This window comes from Haliotis rubra, unplaced genomic scaffold (assembly GCF_003918875.1).
Source record: "Haliotis rubra isolate DU_JTF1 unplaced genomic scaffold, ASM391887v1 Scf959, whole genome shotgun sequence".
Lineage (NCBI taxonomy): Eukaryota > Metazoa > Mollusca > Gastropoda > Lepetellida > Haliotidae > Haliotis > Haliotis rubra.
Window position 1 is genome coordinate 318,150 of NW_025767700.1, and position 17,919 is coordinate 336,068.

Below are 17,919 nucleotides of genomic sequence, written 5' to 3' on the forward strand. Positions count from 1 at the left end.
GTAAATGTCCATCAATTATTAATTTATATCAATATTACAGAGTAAAAATGTTAATATCATCAAGGATGTATGTCTATATTTATACTTTGGTGACAAGAAACACAAATCTAAATGAAATGCATTATATGTGCTCTGCTTATCCATCAATTTATGTTTATGTATTTTGGGCCGGAGGCCTGTTACTGAAATATAATTCCGTTCTGTTCTGTTCTGTTCTGTTCTGTTCTGTTCTGTTCATATGTGTAATTTTACAACCTGCGTTTGATCACAATGGCTTCAAAGAGTTACCAGCGTTTCTCATTCGCATGTCTTTGTAGTTGACTTTGTATTTGTGTGTGTCTGTGTAAATTTACAAACTGCGCTTGATCACAAGAGCTTCAAACTGCGTTATTACCTGACGCAATGATAACGGTAATATATGTTATGCTCGCCATTGTCATATATCTTGACTATTTGATAGTGATTTGTGATCTAGTCAGAGTTTTACAATGGACTTTGTTCTCAGCAGACTGTCTTAGGAAAATGAACAGGGTGACTGGGTCAATCATGCCCATCGAGGGTAAATAGGGGAATGCATCCCATCGATTGGATTGATTTCGTAGCCCGGGGAAGAAAACTGATTCAACTATATTATCGTCTTTATTTATGCTTTTATTTTAGGAATACAATGCCTGTCTCAAATGTCACGAAGATAAGACTCTCAAGTGATTCGGTTCAGGATATGAACTCCACCATGCCAACAGAGACGTCGCCCAAGATCTTGATGTGATTGGGTTTTGCGCCAGATACCCTTTCAGTCATGTTAGAAACGCTGGCACCATCAATTACCAACTGAAATAAATCAGCCATTTGTATAATTTCTGAAAATGTTTCAACCATAATCATATACAAAGTGCTATAACATGTGTCAGAAAAACAAACTCAAATATATATAACGCCAAAATATGTTCAAAATAATGAAAAATAATTCATATGACAAATTGAGTGAGTGACTTGATATTTAACGTCACATTGGAATTTCAAATATACCATGACAAGAACAGTTTTCACTTTAAATTGAATAAAATTGAAAAATAAAATTGGTCATGAATGAATCGGAAGCCATTTCGTGACAAAAACAAGTTATACATTCGCGACACATAAACCTGTGGACGAAGAACGGTAAAACCAACTAGAATATCATAGATGTAGATGTAGAAATGTAGCCATAAATCAAATAACGCATTTTCTACGATCCAAACACTTGCAGAGATAAATGCACTTTGGCTATCAGGGAGACAAGGGGTGGTGGTGTTAACCTCGAGGTTAAAGCGTTCGCTAATCCCTCCTAAGACCCGGGTTCGATTCCCTACTATACATTGGCACAATTTGTGAAACCCATTTCTAGTGTCCCCCGCCATGATTTTGCTTGAATATTGCTAAATGCCGCCCAAAACTAAACTCACTCACTCACTCAGTGGGACAATAAGTTACGTAAAATAATATTTTATAACTTGTCAGTTAAAATAGGCCCGCCAATTCTATTTCTTTTCATAAGTATTTGAAAAATAACATTATTAAAAGATCCATCATGGATGAAACGTTAAAATAGTAATTGTGATGGAAAATTTAATACAGTCAAGCAGGGCATGCTTGTATCTGCATTGGGCAATACGGCATCGTCTTAAAACGACCTATTCAATTTTGCAAATGACAACCAAGTAGGTTTAACCGCTGGACTGTTTTCATACAGTTTTCATACCGTCTTGGGTGTCCCACTTGTTTTGCTTTAGATCGCTGACGTAAAAAAGCTGCTTCTAATACATGTAAGGTATCAGAAGTGGTGTCACGAATTAGGTGAGTACTGCCTTAGCAGCAGAATCAGCCATTGTAGTACAAAACTTCCAACACGGTTGGGTATCACAGAAGACGATGTCGTATTGGCTTGTAGAAAGATCGTCAGACAATTATATGACACAGTGAAACAAAGTACTGTGTATCAACCACTGATCTATAGTACACTTTGATAGACATACCCTGTATACCCCGTACACATGTTTGCAACATACATGAAGGATATAAACCTGTTGTCTATATTGTATGAAGCTACATTCAACTGATATATCAACCCCCAAAGTTTGCCACCTTGAACATACCATGTACAATCCATTTTGAAGTGTAATGTCGACCTCTGATTCTTGTCCAACCGTCATTGATAGATGAGTATATATCTCTTCACCCCAAGTCCCATCAAACTTAGTGTTCACAACGATCACCATCCTGTGTGGGTGATAGTAAAAGCGGAAGTCGGAGTAAAACAAGTTATCTGCTTCCCTCTTTATCTCGATACGCCATCTGTAATGGTGAGGTAAAAGAAATGAAGTTTGACACAGAACAACTTTCACATGCAGGTGTACAGTAATGCCAACAAGGATATATTACGATTTTCTTTATCTTTCATATTCAATAATTGTTTGTATTTAGAAACACTGACACAGCATCTTAGCATCCTTCATGTGGCAGCCACAAGAAATGCAGCCTCTCACTTAAATTAGATTTAAATAAAGATCATTAAAGTTTCTGCAAGAACCCGAATTCGAGAGAAGTTATACAGTCAAAAAAGGTATTTGGAGTGAGTGAGTGAGTTTAGTTTTACGCCGCACTCAGCAATATCCCAGCTATATGATGGCGGTCTGTAAATATACCAGTCTGGACCAGACAATCCAGTGATCAACAGCATGAGCATCGATCTGCGCAATTGGGAATCGATGACATGTGTCAACCAAGTCAGCGAAACTGACCACCCGATCCCGTTAGTCGCCTCTTACGACAAGCATACTCGCCTTGTATGGCAAGCACATGGGTTGCAGAAGACCTATTCTACCCCGGATCTTCACGGGTCAAAGGTATTTGGAAAGTGTGGTTCAAACACATAGGTACAATCAAAGTAAAACTACAAAATAGCTTTGAACGAATGACAATGTTTGAGATCACGGTTAACTACACATAAGCCAAATTGAGCTGGTTATGAACATAACATTTATGGATAGAAACGACAAAATCCTTTCATACATCTTTAAAAAACCTCTCCTAAACTCGATTTGGAGATTGTATAATTTTAGTATGTATATGTTTGACGCTGCATTCAACAGTATTACAGCTGTACAACACAGTCTGGAAATAATCGAGTCTGGACCAGACAATTCAGTGATCAACAGCATGAGCATTAATCTCCGCAAGTGATACTATGACATGTGTCAGTGAGCCTGACCACCAGATAACGACAAGCATTGGTTGCTGAAGACCAATTCTAACCCAGGTCTTCATGGGTATTATTTTTTTTCCAAAGAGTGGCCATTCTGGTGGTCATTATAATAATGGATTCAAATGGTCATTGTAATATATGGATTCATGACGTGTGGTCATTAGTTTAGACAATCCATTGATCAACAGCATGAGCATCGTCCCACGGAATTTGGACACCGTGGCATGTGTCAGTGAGCCTGACCACCAGATAACGACAATCATTGGTTGCTGAAGATCAATTCCAACCCAGGTTTTCCAGGGTATTTGTTTTGGTTTTGGGGTTTTTAAAGAGTGGCCATTCTGGTGGTCATCGTAATAAATGGATTCAAACGTGAAGTTTCAACCTCATCGGTATGGACAGCAACATACCGATGACAGCAACAACTGCAAACACATGTATCGATGTGATCACAATATCCATCCCTGTCGTCATACAGTTTAGAATGCAGCAATAAACAACTGTTGTTTGTAAGTAGTGTTTGATTCTCATGTGAATATGTTGGCAGCTAAAGATTGAAGTGCCCTTAAAATATCATGGTCAGTGATCTGTTTGATTAGCATTTTACAAGTTGGTGAATAATAGGGAAGGTATGATACTTTATGGATGACAACTTCTTTATTGTATTATGATGCAACGTTTCGGTCACAACGAGATGTGGGACGGTGGGGTAGCCTAGTGGTTAAAGCAATGATCGTCACATCGAAGACCCGGTTTCGATCCCAGATGGCTACAATGTGTGAAGCCCATTTCTGGCGTCCACGTAGTGATATTGGTGGAATATTGCTAAAAGTGGCGTAAGACCATACTCACTCACTCACAACGAGATAATAACTATACCGAGACGATGCATCATAACATAAAAAAGAAGTTGTCGTCCTTACCTAAGTATCATACCTTTCTTATTATCACAGGCTGGATCTTAAAGGCGGTCAGTGGTCGCGGGTACTTTAGAGTTTTCCACCTTTAAGCAAAAATATTAGCCATGATCACTTCAGAAGGTTTGTGACGGGATACCTTCAAGAATGCTGTCTGTACACACATAACAATGACAATCCAAAGCCTTTTCACATTTGACATGCGTCTTCTTGCCAAGTGCGGAATGGATGCCTTGGTTGTATATACTTCTGCAATAATATTGATTCAAGAATTGAGACTGGCCTGTTTCATGACACAGTGATACACTGAACATAGTTTCCCTGTGCTAAAAATACCATATGGTTTTTAGTTTTCTGTGTGCTAAAATATAGCATATGGCTTTTGGTTTCTGTGAACGAAAGTAGGAAGTTCAAAGACTATGTGAAGTCCAACATAAGACACTCTGGCATGCCTCACAAACAGTTGCGTGCTATGGACAGAACAGGCTGGCGCTTCGTCACTACCCAGGCGCGAGACAACTTTGAGGATAAGAGACGAGCTGATGTAGCTGAAGCACGTGCAGGAAGAAAGGCGTCAATCACTGACCCTGGCCACCCAGGACAGTTTCCATGCCCCCACTGCACCCGTGTCTGCCGATCGGGGATCAGCCTGAACATCCATCTCCGCACCCACACAAGAAACGGACTGAACACATGAGGACAGTCATCATTGGATCGATGGACGACCAAGGCTAAAGTATATCATGTTGATTTTAGTTTTCTGTGTGCTAAAATATGTCATAAGGCTTTTAGTTTCTGTGTACTGAAGTATATCATATGGCTTTTAGTTTCTGTACTAAAATATATCTTATGGGTTTTAGTTTCTCTGTACTAAAGTATATCATATGGGTTTTAATTTCTGTGTACTAATTCTATAACTTTCTGGCGTTGTATTCTATAACTTTCTTACTGATAGAAATTGATGGCAATTTGCATGAGGCACGAGGCATAAACCATGAGAGGATATTCTGTAGGAAGGTCACTATCAAGGTCAGCGATATACGAGTTCCGATCAGCAGACAACAAATACGGTCGGTATCAATAACCTTGTTTCTTGTGTCGGTGTCCCCCTGATCATCAGCCGGAACGTGCTTGGTGGGTCACATGGAAATGAAAACTGCTCTTCAATCTACAACAAACAAACACACACACAAACTTGTCAACTCCCAGTTTCTGAGGTGCCCAAAACAGATATAATGTTGTTTTGAACGATTGAAATCAAAATACCTGGAGGAGTAGAAGAATTCAGGTTCGCGGTAGAATATATTTCTTGTTTTAATGTGGTGAGTATGAGGGAAGTGGTCTCCACAGCGAAATATTTACATCGAAACATATTCCCGTTAATCGATCTGCGTTTGTTGAGTGGGAATGAAGCATTATTGCTGTGGTTTTGCCCAAGCGTGTTGGTTACCGTGACAGGGTTGATTTGAAAAGTGTTAAGTGTTTTTACCGACTTTCCTATTAACCTTTGTCTATGATAGGTAAGGGAGTGTTCACAGAAGGGTTTTAACGCAAGTTGTCCCGAGAAACACGAGATACTACAGGATATCGATTGGTCGGGAGATATGTGATTAGATGCTTTGTATACACCATTCAATAGGTGATGCAAATTTATCATTTCATAAATTTCGCCAAAATCCGTACAAATATTGGAGGATACTTTTCTTGTTAACAGAGGTCGCTTTGTTTCATATTGGAAGTTCAAATTAGTTGCGACAATATGTTGAACCTGTTACACATGCTCATTGATATAAAGACAGCTGGCAGCATTTATATAGAATTCTCAGAATGTAGAAGTTTTTTTCTATATTTAATGAGTGACAAAATGCGTAGGCAAAACTCAATTTCATACCGGATTGTGCCACCTGTACTGTCCACAAAGACCACGTAAACTCTCCCACGCTCCAGATGACTGACAGGTGCTGGTGACATTGTTGTAGCAGGTTCTGAAGTCAGTGCCGCAGGAGAAGGTCGCCACAGCTCCCTGGTAGTGACCATCATAGGTGATGTTGGCGTCCCTAACCTCCGGTGGTTCACCACATCCTTGAAACTCTTCAGGAAATAAGATAAATTGATTTGAATTAGAATCCACGTCATTATATCCACAGCAATGATGCTGGAAATATATAGTGTCAACATTAGAGAATGTACAGTTTCGATTGGTTGCTGTAAGAGATTCAAATGGGAGTAAAAGGAAAACCGGCATGAAGGAATGAAAGTGAAAGGAAAATCCATGACTGTGTTCTCAGGTTTTCCCCCTAGAAACCTGCTTGCTGGAAAACATTATGCCTTCACTGAAAAAATATATCTGTTAAAGGTCTCAGACCTTAAAACATCCGTGAACATCCGTTATTTTAGAAATCCAGAAACGTCACCTTCAAAATCAAGAACTGTTGTCGTATAAAGGTACAGAAATATACTGATTAATTATCAGTGGAAAAAATAATTATTTTAAATTCATCTTATAGGGACGACTTCATTGATGATATTCCTTCCTTTTTCGTGTGCATTTTATATTAGATTCTGTATATACAAGCCTCTTTCAATAATCGAAATACTTTTCAGATCACCAACAGGAAGTATGAAATATGTACTACAGTGTGTACTTCCCGATGCACTCTTAAAGATATTTCCGATGGTTCCGCAATTCCATCAACGGATGTAATCTATCTGTTTCAGGTGCTACATTATTATATCAAACGAATGTTCAGCAATGAGTAATCTCCCCCTGACATGCATTCTACATGTGGACACAGACATCCAGGAGCCCGTGAGACCTTTTGACAGTAAAACCTGGCAGACTATACAGGGAGTTGCCAAAAACAGACTTGAAAAATACTCTTCGTCAAAGTATATAACAGCGTGTACATACTTGCGAAATCTAGATGCCATTGATGATTCACATGGTTATCACACCACTTGCTATAGGAAATTCACCGCCATACCAAAAGAAAATGAAAAGCCAAAAAGTACATCATTATCTTTAAGATCACAACACCCAAGTGTGACTGTTACATCTTCAGGTATTTTTGAAACTCTGTGTATTTTTTGCCGAACTGCCACGAAACGGAATGGAAAGGAAAGAGAACGACTTGGAAAATGTGAAAGTCATGAGGCTGCAACTAATATAAAAACTGCTGCTAACATTCTAAGTGATCAAGATTTATTGACCCACATTAATGACATTGACTTTATATCAAAAGAGGTCAAATATCATCATTCTTGTAGGAGATTGTACCTGAAAAGGGCAGAGATAAAGTCCCGATCTACAGATGAAACTTTTGAAGAATCAGCCAGCGGTGCCCAAGACAGTCGACACAGTGAAGCTTTCCGGTCAGTGTCAACCTTGATTGAGGAGTATATCATTGAAAAGAAAGGTGCAATTTATTTAACTTCCTTGCATCATAAGTATGTTACATTGCTTGGAAGTGAAAAGATTTACACCGCACAGAAAGTGGAAGCAAAGTTACTGGATAAATATGCCAATAAAATCAAAAGTACCAAGTCGTCAAACAAGAAAGGGAAGGTGATTCATGCCCCTCATCTGTCTGTCGAAGATGCACTGCTGTATGCTGAAGCTTATGAAAAGTCTACCAAAGCAAAGTTAGTTGATGCAGCCCTGATCTTAAGGCAACAACTCCTCAATCAAAAAGACAATGCTGGCGACTTAGAATTGCCTTTAACAAATGCCATAAGAAAGGGTAATGGTCATCCTTCAGAGGATCTGATGGCTTTCTTCCGAACCCTTTTTACCGGCTCTTCTACTCTGAGTGAAGAAGGAAGTTACAAAGCTGAACGTCACGTACAGTCTGTGTCCAATGATGTTTTGTACATTGTAACAAATGGGGTTGTTAAACCAGCAAAGCATTTGACACTTGCCATGGGGTTGAAAAGTATGACTGGCAGTAGGAAGGTGGTAGAAATCCTAAATCATTTTGGCCATTGTGTTGGTTACCATATGGTGGAGATGATCGAAACTGAGTTGGCAGAGACAATTCAACAGTCTGACTCCTCTGTTCCAGACGGTCTTCTGAAACAATGTGGTCTACATACTGGAACAGCCTGGGACAATTATGATGAGAAATACTGAAACCCTATCAGGAGCTGGAACTTTACATGACAAATTTGGTATATGTTACCAAGATATTCCATTTATGCCCACTGGATCTGAAGCTTCCGAACCAAACGGTTCTCTAAAACCCGGCAAAGGAAAGAGATCATTTCAAGGTAGGCAGTATGACATTACACCTTACAGGAAGAAGCCTAAAATACAGACTTTTGAATACCAGGTAGCAGAGGATGTGGTGCCAGATAACTATGCAAAATACCTAAAGGTGGACATGTTGTGGATGATGGGTTTCTCTTGGAATCAACAAACACCACTTTGGATTGGTTGGAATGGCAGAGTAACAGCAGACTTGTTACCACAGCAAAAGATTGGTTACATGAAAAATCTGACACAACCACCTACACAATTGAATGTTGTTGCCCAAACCCTAAAAGTGTCCCAAGATGTAGCAAGGGAATGTGGAGAAGAAGTCAGCTTGGTAACCTATGACCTTGCTGTTGCGAAACTAGCTCTGAAAATCCAAGCCCAAGAAGCTCCTGTCTACGACAACCTCTTCATATGCTTTGGTAGCTTCGACATAAGCCTAGCCTACTTTGCATGTCTGGGATACCTCCTCGATGCCTCAGGCGGACCATATCTCTTGGCTGAAGCTGGTATACTTGCTGGTGGTTCAATGAATGGGTTCCTTTCTGGTAAACATTACAATAGGTGCAAAAGGATTCATCTCATACTGTCACTTGCCTTCTGGAAAATACACTTCGGATCCTTTTGTGACAAATACCCTGAATACATCACTGATGAGTTGAAGAATCTCATATGTGAACTTGGAGGAAAACCAACACCAGAGTCTGTTCAGTGTGCATTTGAGAATGAGGATCTCCAGAGAATCACACAGGCATATGCAGCATATTCAAGTGACACGAGAAATGGGCAGCATGGAAAAACTGGACAATTTTGGATGATCTATATTGATCTGATCAATCTCTATCTCATGTTCAGCAGGGCATACAGAACATGTGATCTGGATCTCTTTGTGCACTGTCTTGGACAGATGTGTCCAATCTTCTTTGCAATGAATAGGCCAAACTATTCACGCTGGATGACACTGTACTACCTGAAACTGGTGAACATTGACATTACACATCCCGGTGGAAGACAAATGCTTGAGAATGGCGGACTTGCAATCAAGAGATCTACCCAATCCTTTTCAAGGGTACCAGTTGATATGGCACTTGAACAAACAATTAATGCCGATGCTGCCTCCCGTAAAACAGGAATAGGAGCATTCGCCCGCTCTATGTCTGCTCTTAGTCGTTGGATGGTGACACGATCAGTGCGAACCACAGTTGTTTCAAACCTCCTGGAGATGGCTGATATCAGAAGCTGCGATGAAATATCCCATGACCAAAGACCATCACGTGTTCATAGGGACCAGGAGGATGTTGCAAAGCTCGAACAGGCCATTGAAAATAGTCTCAATCCATTTGGGGATAACTGTGATAAATCACAACTGTATTGCATCAGCTCAGGTAATCCTGTTCCTGAAGATATAGCCTGTGACTTAATCTCTGTCAGGGAGAAAGGACAGGAGTGGTATGAGCAGTTCAAAGATGGATGTTTTAGTGATGCTGACAGGTTTGAAAACCAATTCGAAGGCGTAAAGTTAAAAACTTTGCATCAGCTGGAGTAAAGGCTGCCCTGTCCGTTAAAGACAAGGTGGTTAAAGACCTGAAGTGTACAACAGATCTGTTTGGACGTTTACTTTACCTTGCAACAACATCAAAATTAGACCTTGAGGAAGTACTGAAATATCCACTAACCCCCGTGCCTCTCTGCCTCGGACACACTGATGGTTCCCTGAACAAAACTGACAAATCAAAGCTTTTGTCCTGTCTTGAAAAAAGATTGACCACAATCTGGAAACAATCACTCCCGATGCATGTGTCGTTGATGGTATGTATTTCATACAGTCACAAACACATTTGCCATCCACATATGGAGATGTTGCATTCACTATTCTTGGGAGACTATGTCAGATGGGCAAACGTGTGGACTTTGTGTGTGATACGTACAAATCTCCATCTATCAAGGACAGTGAAAGAAGTCTTCGTGGGAAATGCGAACTCAATACAACCATATCTGGCCCTCTTCAGACAAGACCGAAAGATTTCAGTCAGGCATTACAATCACCATCATTCAAGACCTCGTTTCTTCGCTTCCTTGCTGATGAATGGTCAAAGGACAAATACAGTTCAACTTTGAATGGACATGACTTATATGTTGCCATTGATGAAGTGTGTTACCTTTTCTGCTCAACTGCAAGTGCAGTTGTTAGGTCTGTTGTTCACCAACTTCAATCTGGACATGAAGAGGCAGACACTAGAGTCATATATCACACCGTCACTATAGCAAGTGAGCTAAAGTCTCCAACTATATCAGTTCGTGCATCTGATACTGATGTCCTTGTCCTCCTCCTTCATCACGTCCACCGCATGCCAAACGCCCAAGTGAGGATGGATATTGGGAGTAGCAACAACAACACCCGTCGTTACATTGATATTAGCTCACTTGCAAAAACTATTGGCACAGACATCTGTCAAGCACTTCCAGCATTTCATGCCTTTACAGGTTGTGATTATATCTCAGCCTTCGCAAGGAAAGGTAAATCTCGCCCATTTCAGATAATGGTGTCTTCTACAAGTTTCACAGGGGCATTTGCAAGTCTTGGCAGGCTAGAAGAGCCAACAGAAGAAATTGTTTCTAGAATTGAACACTTTGTCTGTACATTGTATGGGAAAGATGCTATCCATGATGTGAACAAAGCTCGGTACGGTGTCTTCAAAGATAGATATGCCCCCAAGGCAAACTGCTCACTTGACAAGATAAAAGGTTGTGATCCAAGTGCTTTTCCTCCTTCCAAGGATGTCCATTTGAGAAAACTATCCAGAGTGAATTACGTATTACGTAATTTGGAGAAATGCTCATATCTCCAATCCTGTTTCATCCAGCCCCGAGAAACATGGTTGGATGTTGGTCGATGGCAAATATGTGGTGTCATGGTTCAGCGGGAATCAAATGCCTACGTCATTCCAAATGGATTCCTGTATTACTGCATCAACTGTTGACGAAGATGATGATTCAGACTTATCAGATTTTGGATCTGATAGTGATTCGAGCAGTGATGAATCCTCTTACTAATGGGTAATGCTTTTCATGAGACCAGTGACCATGACTATACAACATTTACATGTGTGCTCACTTAAAGCATGGCTGACATGAAGCAACTATGTAATATCATTCTAACTGGTTGCAATCACTTGTGTAACATTTTTATTAGTGTTAAATGTTGTTTGCCAACTATTACTTTAAGTGGTAGAAGTAGTAGATGTAGTAGAAGTACAATTAAATGAAACTTTAATGGCTGCCAATATGATATGTACCAGACAACTATTTACATGTATTTCACTCTTTATGATCAGGATGTGTTGAACCTAAACTAGCTAGAAGAATTTTTCAAGGACACAATTTAGAAAATATTAAATATTTTGTTTACTGGAAAGAAAATAACAACAAATGTTTACATCCCTTAACTGGAACATCTGATCCAACATTATGGGTTTCCTCACCATGTAAATATTTTCATTAGTGTTAAATGTTGTTTGTCAACTACTACTTTAAATGGTAGAAGTAGTAGAAGTATAGTTAAATGAAATTTTTTCCCTAGCTATGTGTTAAGGACAAAAAATGTGGGATCTCAGAATGGAAGAAACAAGAGTTATCTCCCTTTTCCAAAATTCAAATTTGACACCTACCTCACAAAACATGGTGTAGATCCATTAAAAATTGATAGAAAGTTATAATTCTTGTTTCAAATGATTGACTATATGTTTGTCAATCCAAAATGAGAAAAACATACTCTTCAATGGTTTATTTGTATATATAGTGAAAAACGAAAGATGTGCGTTTTACCATTTTTTATGTAATTTCTGTCTTTTCTGTGTACTGACACAGTAGTGAGTTCAAAGATGTACTTAATGTTATCTTTTATTAAAGCCAAATGTGTTGGCTTTCATATAATATATAATATGCAACTCTTTATTTGTATTTCATACGCAAAAAATCAATATTTCCAGTAGTGGGGTAGTGGGTGAAAAAAATGCTGAGTCATGACTTCAGCGCCCTCTAGCGAAAAATTGGTCAAGTTTTGACTCGTAAGACTTACATATTCTGAAAATTCAGACATTTTCCCATAGGAACCAATGTTGAAACCTTTTGGACCTCTGAGGTAAATAAATCAGGCCTTATCTCTTGGACTATACAGAAATATACTGATGAATTATCAGTGGAGAACCCAATTATTTTAAATTCATCTTATAGGGACGACTTCATTGGTGATATTCCTTCCTTTTTCGTGTGCATTAAGTATCAGATTTTGTATATAGAAGCATCTTTCAATAATCGAAATACTTTTCAGATCTTCAACGGGAAGTATGAAATATGTACTACAGTGTGTACTTCCCGTAGTTTGTACTATAGGCCTCAACGGCCATTATCTACGAAAATAAAGAGTCTGAGTCTGAGTCTGAGTAAAGATATTTGTACCTGGAACACATCTTGCACGACCGAGTCGAGTCACCTCACACCGTCTGTTTTCTTGACATGTCCTTTGAGTGCATCCACCAGACAGTGACTAGAAGGAAAATCGATTGGAACTGAGCAGACGACATTGGTTGAAAGGGGTTGATTTTTTAAAATATCAAATCGTTCGATTTTCAATATGTATTTCAGTCTGATGACACAGACACGTTAACGATTAACCATAATCCTAGGCCTTAAAACAATGAAGGAAGGAACTTCATTTGTCAAAACTTATCTGAAACAATTGGAATTAACGCCATGTTTGATGCATGTGACCGTATGTCACTTGCCTACAAACCCCTGGATTGACTCGATTCTTTACTGACCATGTTATATAACGGGTATGTTGCTGCGTGCAATCACTGGATTGTCAGTGAGTACAACCGCCATCATATAGCGGTTGTACATTGCAGTGTTTAACAGCAAACATGTCCATGATGACTTAAAATGGCTTTTTATTTTAACTTATACACCAAATTGTTTTTTCTGCACACAAGTTTTTCTTATGTATCAATAGGAAACCCAAATGTAGCGATGACGTAATCGTGCATCATACTGTGGCTACAAAGCAGATACAGTGGACTCCCTGGAAACTGACATCCCTCTAATCCGACTAACTGGAGGACTAACTGGTAATTACTTGCTAATTACTTGTTCTATGGATTCGTAGATTGGTGAAATCACATGTTAAATGCTTGTTATGATTCACTGACTTTCAGATAATCTCAATATAGCAAGAGCATTGCCAAAGCAAAAACTTCTGACCACCCGCCAAAACACCATGACTGACTTCTTGGTTAATCATTAAACATTATTAAAAATTTCATCATTTGTCATTACACAGAGGATATTTGTTAAAAACGAGACAATGATATACACATTCATTTCACTGTATTTGTTCAATGTTGTCTGTGTGTGGTTCAATTTGGACTGAGTTTCTAACAACTCGCTCTAAACCGACATCCCTCTAAACCGACATTTTTCACCGGTCCCAAGCGATGTCGGTGTAGAGGGAGTCCACTGTATTTCTTTATTTAGATATGTTCTCCTTTCTGAGAAGATTGTACTGGAACAATCTAAAACACTTGACATTTGGACCACTTTTAACGACAGACAATCTTATAATTTCCGCACCTTAATGTAAATTAAAACACCCTTTCTTTGGGGACAAATATTGAAAACATTCAGTTGTAACTGTGGTAAAACGAGGTCTGTAGGATCGCAATTACATGTTGCCCTTCCAATGGTCTTGTGATTTAAAACAAACTAGAAAAAAATAGACTGTGCTCACCAACCTTTGGCCAGTGTTGAATATCACTGAAGAGGAATCCTGTTCTGTCAACAACGTTAGCAGTATCACTACTGTTACTGTTCAGTAGGCAGGTGCGCGCTTTCTTGTCAAATCCAAAGGACAGACATGCTGAGGACATCAGACATTCTGATGCACAGGTGTAGAGAGACCGACTCCAGAACTTTCTGAACACCTGAAGTTCCATGTACTTGTCGCTCTGAACTACGGAATCCACGTCCAAACAGTTGTCACCACAGACTAACTTCACGATTCCTAAAATTAGGAGAACAAATTCGCTATGGTTAGACGACATTTGCATCATCTTGATCTCCAACTGTCAAGTTGTGACTAACACTACTTAATTATGTTAACATTGCAATCTAATTGCCTAGTTACCGTGTGCCTTTAAATGTTTTGATGTAAAAGCTTGGAAACATCAATAAAAGAAGATCATGATGATTTCAGTATGCTGTTCAATCATATTCAACGTTGCTCATTAGTGTGTGGTCTTGAGAACGTACAGAATCGCTCACATGCATTCTACTGAGAAGCATTATGATCTTTACGTTTAATAGTCAAGAAATGACGATCGTTAAACATCTGGAGTATTCTGTTCAGTCTATTTTGCATCACTTTTACTGCTATCGTCATTTTAAGAGTTGAAACAATATTCTTCTGACATTCTGTTGCATGCACAAGTATGTGTTGTATTGATCTCCAGCAAGTTTATTGTCTTGTCTGACAGCGATCTCCGGACTCAGTCAAGTCACTAGCTGAACACGAGTAACGAAAAGATTAGATTTCGTTGTGAGCACAGGTTGAAGACTTCCATCGAAGGCTGACGATCCACGGCCAGTGGGTGATAGCAATAATGGTTTGGGTACATGGGAATGTTTCAAGACAATCAATTGATATTCAGCTCGTTTCATAGGTTGAAAAGGGCATTTTCAGCTGGTGGGAATTTGGTGGCAAAAGGGTACCGAGTCTACTTTTGTGTTGTTGTTTAATGCCGCAATCAGACATCTGTATGCTTGCACCTGATGAAGGAGCAAGCATACACACCGAAACGTTGTGTTGTTCACAATAAAGAAGTTGACGTCAATAAATCTTGCTTTTCGTAGAAATGCATACAAATCAGCTTGTAAGATGGCCAAGGGTAACCATGACGACAAACAATTTATTGAACTGAATGATACAATGGTTGATCCTAAATCGTTCTGGCAAAAACTGAAAACCTAACCGGTGGGGTTTCAACATCAAATAATATATCTCCAGAGACTTGGTTTAGCTATTTTCGGGACCTGTTTTCTGAAAACCAGAATGACCCCATCAACGATCCATCGTTCGATGATTACATCATGTTCAATCAATGTGACTTGCAAACACCTGATGATATATTGATTCACCAGTTAGTATAGGTGAAATATACGCCAGTATTACCAGGCTTAAGGCAAATAAAGCGGCTGAGGGTGATTACATAATTGGCGAAATGTTTAAAGTTTCAGCAAATTTCCTCCTACCTTTTCTGGAAATTATATTTAATTCTCTTTATGATAAATGAGAGTTCCCTTTGTTCTGGTCCAAAGCTATCATTATCCTATTTTATAAAAATGGAGATCAAACTTTACCTGCAAATTACCGTGCCATATCACTTCTCGGTTTATTTGGCAAACTATATACTTATATCTTGTACAACAGACTGAGTGCTGCAATACAATTAAAGAAGAATAAGCTGGTTTCAGATCAGGATACTCTACCATTGATAATATATTTACCTTACAGGCCCTTATCAGTAAATACCTCTCACAGAAGTGTGGAAAACTCTATGTTTGTTTTATTGATTTTTCAATAGCGTTCGATTCTGTCAAGGTGTAAAAAGCTGTAGTATCTATTCAAAAAGAACAAACTTGGTTCAAAAATGGATAAAGTGTGGCGATCTGTGTACCAAAACGCGAAAGCATGTGTGCGTACATCGAATAACGTAAACACAGAAGTATTTGAATGTCCTCTAGGGGTACGGCAAGGTTATGTTCTTAGTCCGTTTCTGTTCTCATTTTTCATTAATGAATTGGTCGATCAAATCACGTCCACTTGTACAAATGGCGTTCAGTTATTCCCTGACTTACTCAAGCTGTTCCTTGTTTTATTTGCTGATAACGTGGTTCTGTTGATACAAATTGATATTTTAGAGAATTACTGCGAAACATGGAGTCTCCAAGTAAATTTAAACAAGACAAGTATTGTTGTATTTAAACATGGGGGCAGACTTTCTAGAACGGAAAAGTGGATCTACAAACTTGCTCCAATTAAAGTTTCAGCATCATACAAATACCTTGGTATGCTATTTACTAGTAATCTCACTTGGAAGGCATCTATAAACAATCTTACTCTTAATGCTAAGAAGGCTCTCATAACTGATCAACGTAGTTTGTTTAAGTTTGAAAATCTCTCATATGAACTATAGTTTACAATCTTTGACACTAAAATCCTGCCAATTCTATTGTATGGTTCTGAGATATAGGGCATTCAAAGGTTTAAAAGCATTGGAAAAATACAGTTGCAAGCATGTAAACGTTTTCTGGACATCCGCAGATCAACAGCTAGTGATACTGTATTAGGTGAATGCGGAAGATACCCAATCTATATCTTGGCACTGAAACGTTCTATCTTATATTGGTTAAAAGTCATCTCAATGCGTCCTCATTGCTATCCCCTTACAAGCCTGTAAGATGTTGTTGTATTTGGTTGAAAATACAAGTGAGGCTGGAAATAAACACAACTTGCCAATGTTAATTAAACATGCATTGTTCCAACTTGGTCTTGGATATGCATGGGTTGGACAGGGAGTTGGGAATGCTACAGCATTTTTATCCATTGTTCAACAACGATGTAAGGATTGATTTCAGCAAGAGTGGACCAGAAATATTCAAACTGGAAAATGTTCATATTGGTATTCTTTGTTTAAACAACACTTTCTGTATAAAAAGCATTTAACAGTTGCAAATGTAAGGAAATTAAGGGTATCGTTATCGCAGTTTCGATGTGGTTATTATTATTTACTGTATTTAAACGAATATGTCATGCTACAGAGAACCAATCCTGCAAAATGTGTGACAGGGATATTACTGAAGATGAATACCATATCCTTGTCATCTGCCTACAGTATGAAGATCAAATGGGCTATTATATACCATCTATGTATACGTCCTGTCCCACATTTTACAAACTCTGTATGCTAATGTCAACCGAAAATGTACAGCTCCTTCAGAATATTGCTACGTTTATACACCATGCACTGTTAAAACGCAAACGCGTTTGTACCACTCACCCATTATAACTGTTTTTACGTGTACTACGGGCCTCTGGCCTACAGTTCAGAAATAAAGAAAAAGAAGAGTACAAAATTTGATTCCTGGGCTCGATTCCTTGTGATCGAAGCGAAAGATCGTGTACCGATAAAACTGAACCCATTTGCCACTTCGAAGCCTATTCATGGTTATTGTGGGGAGGTTACATGTCACCCGACTTAGTTCTGGCTCCATGCTTGTAGAATGTGTAAGGAAATAGCAATCCAGCAATCTTTTATCAATCCAGCAATTTGCCAGTGTTGAGGTTATTGATTCTGAACGTACAACACTCAACGTCTGCAAAGGCATTGTTCGTGACAGGACCCGTTCCTTGTCCGACATGTCCGATCAAGAAATAGCAGTAGAATTCAAAG

General features: G+C 38.9%; 1 protein-coding gene across 1 annotated transcript; it reads right to left on the reverse strand.

Annotated features, from left to right (window-relative positions):
* Nucleotides 1-714: 714 nt before the first annotated feature.
* Nucleotides 715-14,403, reverse strand: LOC124265046. Its single transcript, XM_046699832.1, has 6 exons — nt 14,203-14,403; nt 12,872-12,959; nt 6,053-6,252; nt 5,247-5,329; nt 2,136-2,334; nt 715-831 (listed from the first exon to the last, which is right to left on the reverse strand). The coding sequence occupies exons 1-6, from the start codon at nt 14,401-14,403 to the stop codon at nt 715-717; spliced, it is 888 nt and encodes a 295-aa protein (XP_046555788.1).
* Nucleotides 14,404-17,919: the final 3,516 nt, after the last annotated feature.